General features: G+C 44.9%; 1 protein-coding gene and 1 pseudogene across 1 annotated transcript; one reads left to right on the top strand and one right to left on the bottom strand.

Annotated features, from left to right (window-relative positions):
* Positions 1-1,394: 1,394 nt before the first annotated feature.
* On the top strand, positions 1,395-5,110 carry LOC101005863 (zinc finger protein 705A; the record flags this gene model as incomplete). Its single annotated transcript, XM_031661155.1, is given in 5 exon segments — positions 1,395-1,525; positions 2,299-2,393; positions 2,921-3,000; positions 4,054-4,404; positions 4,407-5,110. Coding segments are annotated over 5 exon segments (888 nt in total), but the record flags the coding sequence as incomplete, so codon positions are not given.
* An 8,102-nt stretch (positions 5,111-13,212) lies between these two features.
* Positions 13,213-14,047, bottom strand: LOC108584301 (annotated as a pseudogene).
* Positions 14,048-14,323: the final 276 nt, after the last annotated feature.

Below are 14,323 nucleotides of genomic sequence, written 5' to 3'. Positions count from 1 at the left end.
AAAAGACATGAGAGGTCTCATTTATGTATTTCTTTTTCTTCTATCCATCCTATGACCTCATAGGGAAATAATTGACCCATTAACTGTACCGTTGGCTGAAATAGACTTAGGATTGTGATGAATGCAGGCAATAGAGATGTGTGAAGAGCAGAAGATCACAGCCCAATAATGAGGCTGATGTTCTAGCAGCTGAGTTCAATAAATCCCATGTGACAGGCCTTGGGCAAGAGCTGCACAGTGCTGAGAGGAAAAAGGAGAGTTTGATAAAATATATTTGTGCTTTTAAAAACTTTGCAAAAGGACAACTAAAGAAGTCATTATTATTCTTATCCCCATTCATTTTACCTTTTGATAATTAACCTTTTCACCTTCTGGTAACTGAAAGTAACATATAAGAAATACAATTACTTAATTATGGTTGCACACTCAGGAGAAGGAATATAGTAGATAGAGTACAATTTAGGGTTCTGTGGAAATGCTTCATAAGGGCTGGTTAGAAAAAAACAAAACAGTAAAGAGGCCTTTTTATCCTTGAACAAGCAAAGTGACAAGGTAAAGTTAAAAGAGAGGCAGTGATAACTGATGTTTGGATTGCCCAGAGAAAGCTGAGAACAGGAGGCTTCTATCACAGGAATCATCAGGACTAAGACTTCCTCAGTGTAGCAGCCTCAGCGGTCTTGTCTTGTGCTGCTGGACTGTCTTCAAGCCTTGTCATGAACACCTGAATTACATAACATTAGAGTGACTCTATGTATTGAATGCTATATTCTGCGTAAAACTTGTTCAGTTCTGAAGAATGCTGGAGTCTGGTTCATTACTTTCTAACTTTTTAATGAATAAGGACCAATGACCTGTATTTAATAAATATTTGCTAGATAGGAAACATGTTTTCTATTACTTCGTTAGATTATTCAAAGCACATAATAGGTCTTTTAACAATTTGATTGGTGAGAAACCTGTGGTTTATCTAGAGAAATAATTTATTTAATCACAGTCATGTTTAAAAAGTAGTAAATCATGGTTATTTGCCTTGACAAATCTGTAATTTACTTGAAATTCATGGTAAATTTGTTTTATTTATGAAGGTTCAAGCGAAAATTTTATAATCAGTTATGTACAGGTGATTAACACATTACTGAAAAATATCTGGGCTATATTATGCCACACCTCATGTGATATTTCTTTATAGTAAAGTTTAATGGATTAAGAGTGGGTACTGTCTCTGTGAGTGAATCTGAAAGGCAGATACCAGCTTAGTATTGAGAATGAACTGGCTGGAACCTAAAACACTGGGAGTTCTGCATACCCAGCTCCTACCTATGTCATCTCAGCCTTCCTCCTCTGGACGTTAACAGGCATTCTCTGTCTAAACTAAAATGTCTGTGATGTTTTAGAAGAAAGTGACTTTTGAAGATGTAGCTATTGACTTCACCCAGGAAGAGTGGGCCATGATGGACACATCCAAGAGAAAGCTGTACAGAGATGTGATGCTGGAAAACAACAGTCACCTGGTGTCCCTCGGTGAGTCCCTCAACATTCACATACGTATGTAGACACACATTGACTCATTCATTCAATAAGTGTTGGAACAGCTTCCCCATATCTAACTCTAATCTCTTCTCTGATTCTCTCAGAGATCTTTATCTGGAAAAAGTTTGAGCTCTCTAAATCTGTCTGAAAGAAATATCTTTATTTTATTTTATTTTATTTTATTTTGTTTTATTTAGTTTGTCACTCAATTAGAATGTAATCTTGACAAGGATTTCATGATTTCCTTGGTACTCAGTGTCTAATAATCAGAACAGACCTAGGAACTTAATGAATATTTTCAATGTATTAAATTAAATATTTTCTAAATAACTCTTCTGCTTTTAGTCACATGTTAGAATCATAATTAGTGAAACGATAGCACCTTTCTGTATAGAACATCAATTATTTTTGTAAATCAAATTTTTTTTGTTCTGCATGAGAATAATAATAAACATGCCGAGATTTAATTAATCTCTTTCTGAAAAGACTGCGTATTATGCATTGTGTCTTGGAACTTAGGCATGGACTCAGCATTCATAGGTCCTGACTGTTTTGAATTTCCTTTTCCTGATGGACCTTTCATTTGGATTAATTTTCTAGTCTCATGTTGGGTCAAAAAAATCCTGGGGAGTTTTCTGTGTTCTAGGTCTTGTGGCCTGAGCTGACCTTCACTGTTTTTATTCTTCCTTGATAGCCTGCCTTACAGTTGGTGATAATGCACATTTATTGACAGTGAACTCAAAACACATGTACTGTTTCCACTAACAGGTACCAGATAAGCAAATCCTATATAACTTTGCAGCTGGAGCAAGGAAAAGAGCTCTGGTGGAAAGGAAGAGAATTTCTCCAAGGCCAGAATCTGAGTAAGCAACAGGGTCCTGTGCTCTAATAGGAGGAGGTGCTTTGTCAATGAATAATATCAGTCAAATATTAATTAGCCGTTTTATTAAATGAGTGGTAATTTCTAAAATGTAGATTAAGCTACCGGAGCAGAATTCCTTAGATGTTATTATTATTTTGTTCATATGTCAGATGCTACTCTTGTGTCCTCTTGTCTTTTCTTTTACTTTCGGGAAAAGGATAATTCATGTACTTTTTGGGGTTAAACTGTCACATGCTGACTCTTTTCCCAATACCCCTGTGAAGACTATCCCTCTATTTACCTGCCTGATATCTCATGTCCATTTTAAATCTTTTCACATTTTAATTTTAAAACTCTTTTCTAATTGCTGACGCTGTACATTCTGTTCTATTGAAGTATTTTCTTCATTTGACACATTTGCCACATCTAAGTGTCAATTTTGGAAAAAAAGTAAACGGGCCTTGGGGTTTTTCAAACAATTTTATTACCATAATACCAAGGTAACAATTTATTTTTCAATTATTTCAGACAAGGAAAGTGCCCTTAAGAAAAAACACACGATATCCATGCATCCTATCAGAAAAGACGCATCCACCGGTATGACAATGGTGAGTTTTATAGCTGTGTACACCAGTCATCTAAGTTAAAGATCCGGTAATGGGTTAAGTTAGTAATGACGCACAGTCACCTGAGTGTAATTACGCTGGCATTAAGTGCTTTCTACGCAAAAAAAAAAATTTGATACTTTGAATTCAGTGAATAAAGTGACCTGTGTTCTAAACCAAACATGAGATCTTTTAAAATAGAACAAGTGCATACACATTACTCATGCTCAGACTTTGAAAGATATTGATATCATCACAATTGATGGAATAACTCTGCAGTTGGGATCTTACAAAAGAGAAAATATCTGTGTCTGCAGGAGATAATGTGTATGCAAGTGTCAATCGAGAAAATGACGAGACAAGTCTCAATCATTTAAGGAGATGTATTTGCCAGAGTTAAGGACATGCACCTGGGGGACAGGTGTATACCTTTCTCCAAAGATAATTTTCTCCAAATTTAAAGGGGAAAAGCGTGTGATATTGGAGAAGCATCATTTTCATGTAAAGGTGGTAGGAAAAAAAATAGTCATTCATGAATTTTTCTGGCTCAGTGCGAATCTGGATTTTTTTTACATAAGATGACATAAACAAATGAGGCAGAGGAATAATGCACGAAAGCTGCATTTTATATAAGACAACATAGGCAAAATGGGGCAGGGAAACAATTGGATATGCATTTGTGTCTGGTGAACTGGGGATGACTGCGCCTGTAAAGACAAGCTATCAGTTTTGTACTGTCAGCGGTGTACTCTTAACAGCTTCCATCAGAACCCCTTTGGTGGGCAACATGGGGGAGGCATGTAGCTTTTCATCTTGTAGCCATATTATTTAGGAACCAGAAGGGGGAGGAAGGTTTGTGTGACCCTGTTCCCAGCTTGATTTTTCCCTTTGGTTAAATGAGCTTGGGTGCTGCATTCTAATTTCACATGGTAACATTGGAAAGATTTCAACTGGGCTCTACCACTGAATGGTTGGTCTAGGATTCAAAGGTGGTGAAATGAATGTATAAATGTATGTCAGTAAATCATTAAGAGCTTTTAATCTTTGTCCCTAAAGGAGAACTCTCTCATTCTGGAGGATCCCTTTGAATGTAATGATTTGGGAGAAGATTGCACTCACAGTTCCACAATGACTCAGTGTGTGTTAACTCAGAGTGGAAAGAAACCCTACATCAGCAAACAGTGTGGAAACTCCCTTAGTAATCAGTTGTCCCCTAAACCACATAAACAAATTCATACTAAAGGTAAATCATATCAATGTAATATATGTGAAAAGGCCTATACTAATTGCTTTCACCTTAGATGGCACAAGATGACTCACACTGAGAGGCCATATACATGTCATCTTTGTGGAAAATCCTTCACTCAGCATTCTCACCTTAGAAGACATGAGAAAACTCACACGGGAGAGAGAGGCCGTATAAGTGTCATCAGTGTGGGAAAGGCTTTATTCAATCCTTTAACCTTCGAAGACATAAGAGAACTCACCTTGGATAAAAGTGTTATGAATGTGATAAAAGTGGGAAAGTCTTTAGTCAAAGCTCTGGCTTTAGAGGACACACAAGAATTCACACTGAAGAGAAACCACATGCTTGTCTTCTATGTGGGAAAGCCTTTAGTCTATCTTCTGACCTCAGATGATATGAGAGAACATGCACTGAAGAAAAGCCATATGAATGCCATTTATGTGGGAAAACCTTCAGTCAATGTACTAATCTTAAATAACATCAGCACATTTACCCTGGAGAGAAAATTATAAATGTCTTCAGAACATATTCTGACTTTAGATGACATGGTGTTAGGAATGATGAACGTAAGGAATATGGAAGAGACTTCAGCTGTAGTTGTAACATCTAAACATGCCAGAGGACTCACATTTTGAAGAATTACTATACTCCAACATGGACGTTACTTCAGTTGCCTTTATTCTTCAGTCCACATCAATAAATTCATATGGAAGAGAAATTGTACGACATGTGTGTACCAAAGACTTGTTAGTGATCTGATCATAAATGACACGAGAGAGCTGAAACTGTCAACATGATAAACTAAAAGTCTTCAGCAACAGTTTTAAACAATTCAAAACGTGTGGGATTTTCAGGTAGAGAATCTCTAGCTCTATGTCTAGTGAAAATGCTTTTATGTAATAACATTATGTCAAACAACTCCAAGAAACTTGCATTTGATGAACTCTTTATTTGTATTTTCTGAATAAACATTCAGCCAAGCAACCTAGGCTTGATGTTCACAAGAAAACACAGTGATAAAATGGGGCTAAAGCGGAAAATATGAGAGGGAAATCCTTTATAAGCAATATTAAGGAAAAGCCCAAGGGCAATGAATTCTCTTGGAATACCAAACACTTCTTACTGGAGCAGTTATGCCTTGAAAACTCATGAGAAATCCTTTCTTCACAGAGTAACGCTTGTGGCACATGTGAGATTTCACACTGGACAAAACACGGTTAGCATCTTGAAAGGAGAAGATTCTTTAGTGGTAATTCATTTCTTAGTTGACATTAAGTTTCTCACATTGAGGAGCTAATAAGTTTAGGAATCACTGTGAGAAACCTGATAGGTTTCTCATCAGAAAAGTGAGTCAAGAAGGTGGACCTCTAGAAAAAACTCTTAACACATAGTTTAGCAAAATAATTAAGAAATTTGAGAGAATGTCTATTCATAAAAAGCAGCACATAAATGTATAATAGCAAAGTGACCTGGGCATAAATTGAATGCAGAATTATATAAGAAATCTCATTAAACATTTCCAAAAGATCAATACTTACAAATATTGAAAGAATACAATCGGTTGTTGAAAAACTTAGTGTGTTGGCGAAGTCCTTCTTTCATTTATGCAGCCCTAACAAATCGATTTGCATCTGCACTCCTTGGCTTATAGGTCGAGATTCTTCCCCAACTTCTGAGTCTCCCCAGTCTTCGAGAGCTCTTTCCTCACAGCTCACCTCCCTTTACTTCAATGTCCACTGAAACCACTTGTTTCCATCCAACCCTGGAACTGACACATCAGGGATCTTCAGCCCCACTTGCCAGATTTCTCAGTGTGTCATTGCATAGATTTAGCAAGGAAATGGAGGCTGTATCAAAGACACCTAGTATAAGCATTTGGGTGTCCCCAGCCCTTGCCTCTGTCTCTGAGTAGTTACCTGGGATCAGAGAATAAGGCAGCCCTGCTCTTCTATCCCTCAGAAATCTCTTGAAATTTTGTCCCTGAAGCCTCTCTAAGTGGAGGTAGTAGTTCATCTCATGACACCCCAGAGTTTACTCAGGTAAGTCCTGAGTTATTACACAGAGACAGACATAGCTGTGTTCCTTTTACTTCTGTCCAGAAGATAAAACACCAGCATGATAAAGCAGGCAAACCTCTCAGCCACCATGCAAGCCTTTCCTATATTTGATTCAATGTACTTTTCCAGAAGCAAAATGAAAGTTCTCACAGAGGGGGCCTCCTCTGCCTTGTCCTCAGAATTGGAAAATGTATTGTCCATCAAGGAGCCTCAGTACTGAACCTAAAACTCAAGAGAAAACGTTTCCTGAAACAACAAGTGTGGGATGGGTGACATGAAATTTTGCAAAACAGGCACAATCTTAACACGATAGGTCTTACTAAGGCTAAATGGCCTTATCCATGGTTGAAACTGACACATCATTATATTAAAAATCTCCACAGGGATTGATTTACTCTGCAGCCATGGGTTTATGTAAAGGAGGGGATGGTATCTGCATTGTCGCTTGGGCTGGGGTGCAGTGGCAAGATCTTGGCTCACTGCAACCTCCACCTCCCGGGTTCAAGCACCCTCTTGCCTCAGCCTCCCTGGTAGCTGGGATTGCAGGTGCCTGCCACCAGGCTCAGCTAATTTTTTTGTATTTATGGTAGAGACAGTTTTTCACCATGTTAGCCAGGCTGCTCTGGAACTCCTGACCTCGTGATCCGCCCACCTTGGCCTCCCAAAGTGCTGGGATTACAGGAATGAACCACCGTGCCAGGCCTAAAACCCCGTGTTTATTAAAAATACAAAAATTAGCTGTGTGTGATGGTGGGTGCCTATAATCCCAGTAACTCGGGAGACTGACACAGGAGAATCACTTGAACCCGGGAGGCAGAGGTTGCAGTAAGCAGAGATGGTGCCACTGCAGTCCAGCCGGGCTACAGAGCAAGACAGTGTCTCCAAAAAAACAAAAAACAACCCCAAAAACCCCCTCAGATATCCAGATAAGAGGATACAGATGTGTCCACTGTCATAAATTCTTCACCATGCTACAAGAGGGGAACTGACATTCTGGTGAATCTTTGTAAATCATCAATTTATCTGTCACACTTTTATTTCACCAGTAGCATTGACAAAGCTAAGTCCTACAATTCCATTTGAAATTACCCTTAAAAAGAACAGACCTTTAAAACTTACTACACTCACTCTGGGGAAGGAATAAATACGAATTTTTAGCAAATTAAATACGTCATTTTACCTTGCTACTTTGGAAATAGTACCTTTATCTTTCAAGCTGTACTGACAACATGTATCGTATAGTCAATGAAAAACTGAAACTCAAATAAGCGGACAAGCCTTATCAAGGTAACAAACTCAGGGAGAGGCATTGCTGACTCCAACACAGACCTTTCTAAGTGTCATGGCAGGCCATTCTATTCCTCAGGACACCCAACCTGTTAAGTAAAGCACTCAGTGACCACCTAGGAGGCACTGGCACTGCTCTTTGTCCTCCTGTGTGCCTTAAGTGCATTTTCATATTCAGGTTCTTGCACATCCTCTCTGGGGTAGGTTTTCCTTGTCCTTTGGGACAATTTTTCTCTCTTCGCAAGTCTGAGACAATCTAGACAGCAGAAATCATTTCTGCCTTTTCCTCTCAATATCAGCATCCCATTTGCAGATCGTCAATGTGTCTCCGAGGAATAAAAGCTCCGGCTGGAGGAACAGTTTTAATGACCTATCTTTAATGACATTACGTTGTATTGTCCATTCATTTTAATGTCCTAAAATTTTAATAACCCTAAGGGGTCACCATTTTAGATGAAACTATACCAGGAGATTCCTCTAAGGCCAAGAGCATCCAGCTGCTCCCCTGGGAGACTCTACTCCCTACCTCAGGCTGTCCTTGGGAATGAGATAACCCTGGGGCTGATACTCACTAGACCCTCCAATAGACATGGCCACAGTGGGTATCCTGGGTCATTCCCAGACGTTCTAAAATGCCAGGACTAGGAAAAGACAGGAGGGTGGCTGAGGACACAACACCCTGTAAAGTTTTCACGGGGGGACCTCAACCTAAAGACATTTGGGTAATATGTACACTTAGGAAAGATGAAAAGAAGAGAGGCACAAAGATTTTTTTTACAGTAGAGTGTCAGATGATTTATTCTCCACTTTCCTCTCATGTAAAATGTTTGGAAACAGAAAAATATTTTGGCCAAGGTGGCTCACGCCTGTATTCCCAGCGCTTTAGGTGGCCGAGGTGGGCGATCAGTTAAGATCAGGAGTTCAAAACCAACCTAACCAACATGGCAAAACCCTGTCTCTACTAAAAATACAAAAATTAGCTGGACGTGGTGGTGGGCGCTTATAAGCCCAGCTACTTGGGAGGCTGAGGCAGGAGAATCGCTTGAACCTGGGAGTCAGAGGTTGCAGTGAGCTGAGACTGCGCCATTGCACTTCAGCCTGGCGACAGGGCGAGACTCTGTCTCAAAAACAACAACAAGAACAACAGCAGCAACAACATAAAAATATATATATATATATAAAACTATACATTTAAAATTACTACATGTAGATAGTATTTGAAGTCATGGGACTGACTGTAGGTAGAAACAAGAGAAGGCAAGGAAAGTTTTTATATTTATATTTATATATAATTATATAAAATTAATATACATAATTATAATATATAAATATATCATATAGGCTGGGCACAGTGGCTTACACCTGTAATCCTAGCAATTTGGGAGGCTGAGGTGGGCAGATCAGCTGAGGTCAGGAGTTTGAGACTAGACTGACCAACATGGAGAAATCCCATCTCAACTAAAGATACAAAAATTAGCAAGGCGTGGTGGTGCGTGCCTGTAATCCCAGCTACTCAGGAGATTGAAGCAGGAAAATCACTTGAACCCAGGAGGTGGAGGTTGCGGTGAGCCCAGATTGTGTCATTGCACTCCAGCCTGGGTGACAAGGGTTAAACTCTATCTCAAAATAAATAAATAAATAAATAAAACAAGAAATATATATTTATGTCTAAATATATAATTATAATACATAAATGTGTATATACATACATTTATTATAAATTTATTAATATATGAAATATATTTATTTCTGAGACAGGGTCTGGCTCTGTCACCCAGGCTGGAGTGTAGTGACACTATCATAGCTCATTGGAGCCTTGAACAGATGGCTCAAGCTATCCTCCCATCTCAGCCTCCTGAGTGGCTAGGATTGCACGCACACACCATCATGCCTAGCTAACTTTAAAATTTTTTGTAGAGACAAGGTCTTCCTTTTTTGCCTAAGCTGGTCTTGAACTCCTGGGCTCAAGTGATCTTCCTGCCTCAGGCTTCCAATGTGTTTGACGTGGGCCACTGCATCTGGCCTAATGCATTTTTTAATTTGCGAGTTTATATTATTTAATATTTTGAAGTACTGAATGTGTTGAACAACCAACTTGCAGAATTCCCGAACCATGGACGGTCAGCTGTCATGTCCTGGTTCAAATCGTCCCAGCACACCACGGCTAGAAACCTTTCAGCCAACTTCCACTTATGTCTCCCGGGGCAGGACAATGTCGCTTGGCCAATCCTCACTAAGAGGGACTCTGGAAAGGCAAGAAACTATTCTCTTCTCTATAATGGAATGTGACCAGAGAGAAGGCAGTTGGGAGGGCCAGCTGGGCCCTCCAACCAGCAGCGTCCACCATCGACCAACTACCCTACAGCTACACTGTGCTGGGCATTTGGGGCACTGTTATGAGCAAGAGTTTCCATTTTTCTTCTCATGGGACCTTCATGCTAGTGGCAAGAGACAACGGTTTGTTTTGTTTTGTTTTGTTTTTGAGGCAGAATTTTTTTCTTGTCACTCAGGTTGGAGGGCAATGGTGTAATCTTGGCTCACTGCAACTTTTGCCTCCTGGATTCAAGCAATTGTCCTGCCTCAGCCTTCCGAGTAGCTGGGATTACAGGATTGCACCACCACATCTAGCTAATTTTTATATTTTTGGTAGAGATGGGGTTTCACCATGTTGGCCAGGCTGGTCTGGAACTCCTGAGCCACTGCACCCAGTCAAGAGGGAGATTTTAAATCAATAAGTATAATGGTGATGAATGCCAGAAAGCAGAATGTGTGTGATGGGGAGGGAACCTAAGTTATTGTCTCATATTTTAACACTTTCATAGGCAATAACTAAAAACTTAGAAGCTTAAAACAACACACACCTTTAAGCCAATTTTGGCAAGCTAGGAGTTGAGCACATTTTAGCGGGTCCTGTGCTTGGGATCTCACGCTAAGCAGCTGGGCTGCATCCTCATCTGAGGCTCCACCAGGGCAGAATCCATTTCCAGGTCCGCCGAGGTTATTGGCAGAATTCATTTCCTCGGACCCGCTTGGCAAGGGCCCAGCTTTTTGCTCCCTTGCCTACGGGGCCCTCCAAAGGTCCTTTCTCAGCACAGCATCTCCCTCCTGTAGCGCCTGCAGGCGGAACCTTTCTCTCTAGTGTGCGAAGGTGACGCACTGTGACAATGACATCCCATTGCGTTTGCCAGGCTCTATGGGTCACAAGCCAGTCACCGGTTTTGCTCATATCCAAGGTCAGGAAGACTATGCAAGGGCATAGGTCATTGGGGGGGTCAGTCACTTTAGGGTGTGGCTGCCACCACTGAACTTGGTGAGACTTTAAGGGTTGGTAGGAGTTGGTCAAGTACAGGGGTGAGGGTGTGTCAGGCAGGGTTGAGGGCATGGAGGGGGATGCAGAGGCCTGCACCCTGGAATGTCCTTTCACTCCCTGAGGTTTTGTTCTCCTGATCCCTGAGTACATCCCAGAACATGGTGGGGCCCTAGCAGGGGAGAGGTAGGGAAGCATGTGTTGTTCCTCCGGGGACCTCGTTAGGCAAATCAGATTAGGGACCAGGCATTCCAGTGGTGAGTGCGAGCCTGGGAGTGATGAGTGTGCAGGTGTGTGTGGGAAGAGCGATGGGGATGGGGTCAGCCCCAGCCACCATGAAGACCCTAACTGTGCATCCACCCATCCCAGCAGCCTCCCTGAGTGAGTGCCTTCAGGGTGCAGGCCCTGTTTTGCACATGGAAGGGAATCAGAATGGGACACTGCCTTGCCTTAGAGAGGTCACACTTCTTCTCTTTTTCTTCTTCTTCATTTCCTTTTTTTTTTTTAATTTGCGACAGATTCTCACTCTGTTGCCCAGGCTGGAGTGCAGTGGTGTGACCTTGGCTCACTGCAACCTCTGCCTCCCAGGTTCGAGCAATTTTCCTGCCTCAGCCTCCTCGGTAGGGTAGCTGGGATGATAGGCACGCATTACCATGCCTGGCTAATTGTTGTATTTTAGTTTCACCATATTGGCCAGGCTGGTCCCAGTCTCCTGGCCTCAAGCGATCTGCCCGCCTCAGCCTCCCAAAGTGCTGTGACTACAGGCGTAAGCCACCACACCGGGCGAGAGGTCACACTTCATGCCACGTGGGTGGCAGCCACTCAGACAGCACCCCAGCTGGCGCTGGGAGTGAGGGGTGCTCAGCGTCCTAGGAAGGCAGAGGGCTGCATGAGAGGTTCGGGGAGAAAGGACTAGAGGAGGATTTGAGAGTTTCACCTGAGCACCTGGGTGGATGGAGAGGCTGTTTACAGAGAATCACAAGAATGTGGATCAGCAGGTTAGGGCACTAATAAAGCACTCTGTTTTGGCCAGCGGAAAATTTGAGATGCTTCCCTGTGTCCAGCTGGGCCTTTGGGAAAGGTCAGGGCTGGGCATCTGATGGGATAGACGTCTCTGGCAGGCAGCAGAGCATGTGGATGGTTTGTGAAGCCCGGAAGGGCATGAGATTTCCTGTGGCAGTGCCCACTGCAAATGGAAGGGCATTTGGCCTGAGTCCAGACATATACAAGTTGGGCAGAGAAGGGGGTGGGTCCCTGGGACCCACCGAGGAGCAGCTATGGAAGTACAGGAAAACCAAGGGTGTGGGGTCACATGAAGCAGGAAGCTCAAATAAGATGAGGAAAGACGTTTTAAAGACGATCAGGGCTGGGGACAGTGGTTCATGCCTGCAATCCCAACACTTTGGGAGGCTGAGAGGAGAGGATAGCCTGAGGCCAGGAGTTTGAGACCAGCCTGGGCAACATAGGGAGACCCCATTTCTATAAATAAATAAATACCATTGGTACTTGGCATTTCAGGCGGGGAACAGCAAACACATGAAAGCTCTGAGGCAGGAAATGGAAGTAATTAGTGCTCGTTCCTGGTTCCTTTATCAGACCTTAAAGAGATGCAGAGACATTTCAGGTACTCCTTGGCCGAACTCCTTCAGGGAAGGCCTAAGTTCGCTTCTACTTCCCATCTATTAATTTTTTTTTTGGAGACAGAGTCTCATTCAGTTGCCCAGGCTGGAGCACATGCAGTGGCACCATCTCAGCTCACTGCAACCTCCACCTCCCGGGTTCAAATGATTCTCCTGCCTCAGCCTTCCCAGTAGCTGGAACCACAGGTACGCGCCACCACGATCGGCTAAATTTTTGTATTTTTAGCAGAGATGGGATTTCATCTTGTTGGCCAGGCTGGTTTCGAACTCCTGGCCTCAAGTAATCCACCTGCCTGGCCCCACAAAGTGCTGGGATTATAGGCGCCAGCCACCGCGCCCGGCCCTACTTTACTCCTAACACCCACCATCCGTGCTTCCAAATGTTTGCTGAATGACAAGGTGAACGAGTGAATGAGACTACGTGACTTCGGGCAGCAGGCAATCCTATTCCTTAGACCTCAGTTTCCCTTTTTGTAAAGGAAGCCTGTCTCTCGCTCTCTGCCCTAAAAGCCTGAGTTCTGAGCTTGAGATGAGCGCGTCCTGTAGAGCAGACTCCAGGTGGACGTTGAGCTGGGTCTTCTAGGAGGCCAGGATCCGGCCAGCTCCTGGGTTCGGTCCTCCTGCAGGACCCCACACGCCCAGTCCCAGCACCGCCCCGCCCAACCTCCCTTTGTTCCCCTAGGCCCCGCCCTCTCCGCGCAGCTCGCTCCCCATTGGCCGGGGGGCGGGCCCTGGGCGCCCGGCTCCGCTGGGGGCGGGGCGGCGGGAGGCGGGTGGGGCCGTGTGCACCTGCAAAGTGTGTTTCCCGGCCGCAGCCCCGCCCCAGCTGCAGCTCCTTGATCCAAGCCGGATCCTCAGCCGGGAACACTGGCTGAAGCGGCCGCAGCGGCCCCGCCCCCGGGCTCCATTGTTGAGGCTGCCGCGGCTCTGTTGGCTGCTCATCTGTGCTCCAGTCGGCCCAGGCGCGGCGGCGAGGAGCCGGCGCTGCGAGGCGGCGGTCTGAGGTGAGACGGCGCCATGGGCGACCGGGTCTCCGGACCGGGCGGGGGTCTCTGCCCCGGGTGTGGCGGCTCCGAGCTGGGCTCCGCAGGGTCCGAGGTCGGGATCTGGGGTCCTTGCGCCTGGACTTTGTCTCGGCCTCGGGTGGCACCGGGGGCTTCGCGCCTGCTGCGATACCGCGTGGGCCCGCGAGGGGGTCCTGGTCGCCCTGCGGGTGGGGGCCGGTCCCTACTGCTCCCCGTCTCCCCGCGTCTGCCGCGGAGGGGACTGCATGGACCCGGGCGCTGGCTTCTGCCCAGTCCCCCGCGGCGTGGCTGGTCCCCGCCTGCAGCAGAGGGGGCCTGCGAGGACCCACTCGTGGGGCGGGGTCCGGGTCACGGCGAGTAGGAGACTCCGCCGCCCTCCCCGCCCTCCCTCGCAGCGAGACTGCTTCGCCAGACTCACCGAGGGGACTTCGTGGACCTTCGGACGAGGGAGTCCGTGACTCTGTGGGGGCTCTTTCCCGGCCCCGCATGACAGCTTCTTGAGTGTTTTGTCACCTATATAGGTGGCTGCGTGGACCCGCGCGCGTGGGTCCTGGCCGCCCTGCTAGTGGTGCTGTGCGCCGCCCCGTGGCTCGTCTGGGTCGACTCCGCCTGGGACGCGCGTGTAGTGGGGGTCCGTGCGCGGGGGGCGCGGTTGGTGGGGGCGCACTGCCCCCGCCCCATGGTTTATCCTCTCACTTGCCCGGTGGGAGGAAGCAAGAGGCGCGGGCCCGGAGCTGTCGCGCAGAGGCCACACAGACCGCACT

Source organism: Papio anubis, unplaced genomic scaffold (assembly GCF_008728515.1).
Source record: "Papio anubis isolate 15944 unplaced genomic scaffold, Panubis1.0 scaffold1019, whole genome shotgun sequence".
Lineage (NCBI taxonomy): Eukaryota > Metazoa > Chordata > Mammalia > Primates > Cercopithecidae > Papio > Papio anubis.
The sequence above is the reverse complement of the archived record's forward strand: the minus strand, read 5'-3'. Positions and strand labels throughout refer to the sequence as shown.